The following is a 1,568-nucleotide window of genomic DNA, read 5'->3' as shown; positions in this document are numbered from 1 at the left end:
GTATCATGAGATTGATAATTATTATAAGATCTTGTTCAAACATTTGTGTGTGTATGAGTGGTTTGAAAAGAAAATCAACTTGTGTGGATTATGCAAGAAAAAGTTCCTACTTGGCACTCTAGGAGTTGAAACTTGTATAAGATAATTTTTCACACAATTGATAGGTTAAGCATCAAAACAAGTGTTCCTATTAGTTATGAAAGACACAAAATTATTCTCATGTGAGATTATGCAAGTGATTGAGAATCACATGAGAAAATTTGTAAAGTAAGCATGATTAAAAAGATTTTGAAGCTTACCTTTTGAGGACCACTAGATGTTGGAGAGAAGGGAGACAATGCATGTTTGAAATCTAGTGGTTGGGGTTTAAGAAAGGAGTGGGGTTGGTAAAAGGTGGTTTAGATAATAAAGATGGTGAGGAAAAGGACAAAATAGCCATCAGCTATTGTTCAGTCTACCCCACGGTCAGCCGTGGTTCGACTGCACGTGTTTAGTAAGTTAATTCAACGCACAAGTTCCATCATACCCAAACCATTCCTAAGTAGAGTGAAGGTCTCCTTTTTAAGGGGTTTAGTGAAGATATCAGCAATATTTTCTGTGGAATCTACCTTATCAATCACAATATTCTCTTTTTGGACATGATCACGTAAAAAGTGGTGCCTAATGTCTATGTATTTAGTCATAGAGTGTAATATTTGATTTTTCGATAAGTCTATAGCACTATATTATCACAAAAATAGGTATTTCAGAAGAGATGATACCGTAATTGATGAAGGTTTGTTTCATCCATAGCACTTGAGCACATGCTCTCCATACGGCAACATATTCCGCCTTGGTAGTAGATATTGCAATAGATGTTTGCTTCTTAGAGAACAATGATGTTAAACAAAGCCCAACAAATGCACATACACCACTTGTACTATTTCGATCAATCAATGATCCTTCATGATCGGAATTCACAAAACACATAATGTCAACATCGGTGAACTTTGGATACCATAGACCAAGGTGCATGGTACCTTTCAAATATCTAAGGATTCTTTTGACCGCTTCTACGTGAGATATTTTGGGATTCTCTTGGAATCTTGCACATAGGCACACACTAAACATGATATCTGGTCGGCTTGCCATTAAATATAGAAGAGATCCAATCATTCCTCTATACTTGGTGCAATCGAACGAATCTCCTTCTCCTTCAAGAGTAAGCTTGACATTGGTGGCCATAGGAGTTGCCATAGGTTTTGATTTCTCCATTCCAAATTTTTTGAGCATATCATGTATATACTTTTGTTGATTGATGAACGTTCCATCTTCTAGTTGCTTAATTTGAAGTCCGAGAAAGAACTTGAGTTCACCCATCATGCTCATTTCAAACTCATCATTCATTAACTTAGAAAACTCATTGCTAAGTGATTCGTTAGTTGAACCAAATACAGTATCATCAACATATATTTGAACGCTAACTAATTCATTTTCATGCTTTTTGACAAATAATGTATTATCAATTTTTCCCATTTCATATCCATGATCAATAAGGAAGGTTTTAAGTCTCTCATACCAAGTTCTAG

At 35.4% G+C, this 1,568-nt stretch overlaps 1 protein-coding gene across 1 annotated transcript; it reads right to left on the bottom strand.

Moving 5' to 3' along the window:
• Window positions 1-503: 503 nt before the first annotated feature.
• On the bottom strand, window positions 504-1,254 carry LOC139839364 (secreted RxLR effector protein 161-like). Its single transcript, XM_071829420.1, has 2 exons — window positions 762-1,254; window positions 504-667 (listed from the first exon to the last, which is right to left on the bottom strand). Exons 1-2 carry the CDS (start codon window positions 1,252-1,254, stop codon window positions 504-506), a joined length of 657 nt encoding a protein of 218 aa, XP_071685521.1.
• Window positions 1,255-1,568: the final 314 nt, after the last annotated feature.

This window comes from Rutidosis leptorrhynchoides, chromosome 1, assembly GCF_046630445.1.
Source record: "Rutidosis leptorrhynchoides isolate AG116_Rl617_1_P2 chromosome 1, CSIRO_AGI_Rlap_v1, whole genome shotgun sequence".
Taxonomy (NCBI): domain Eukaryota; kingdom Viridiplantae; phylum Streptophyta; class Magnoliopsida; order Asterales; family Asteraceae; genus Rutidosis; species Rutidosis leptorrhynchoides.
Note: the sequence above shows the minus strand (reverse complement) of the source record. Positions and strands in the feature narration are given on the sequence as shown.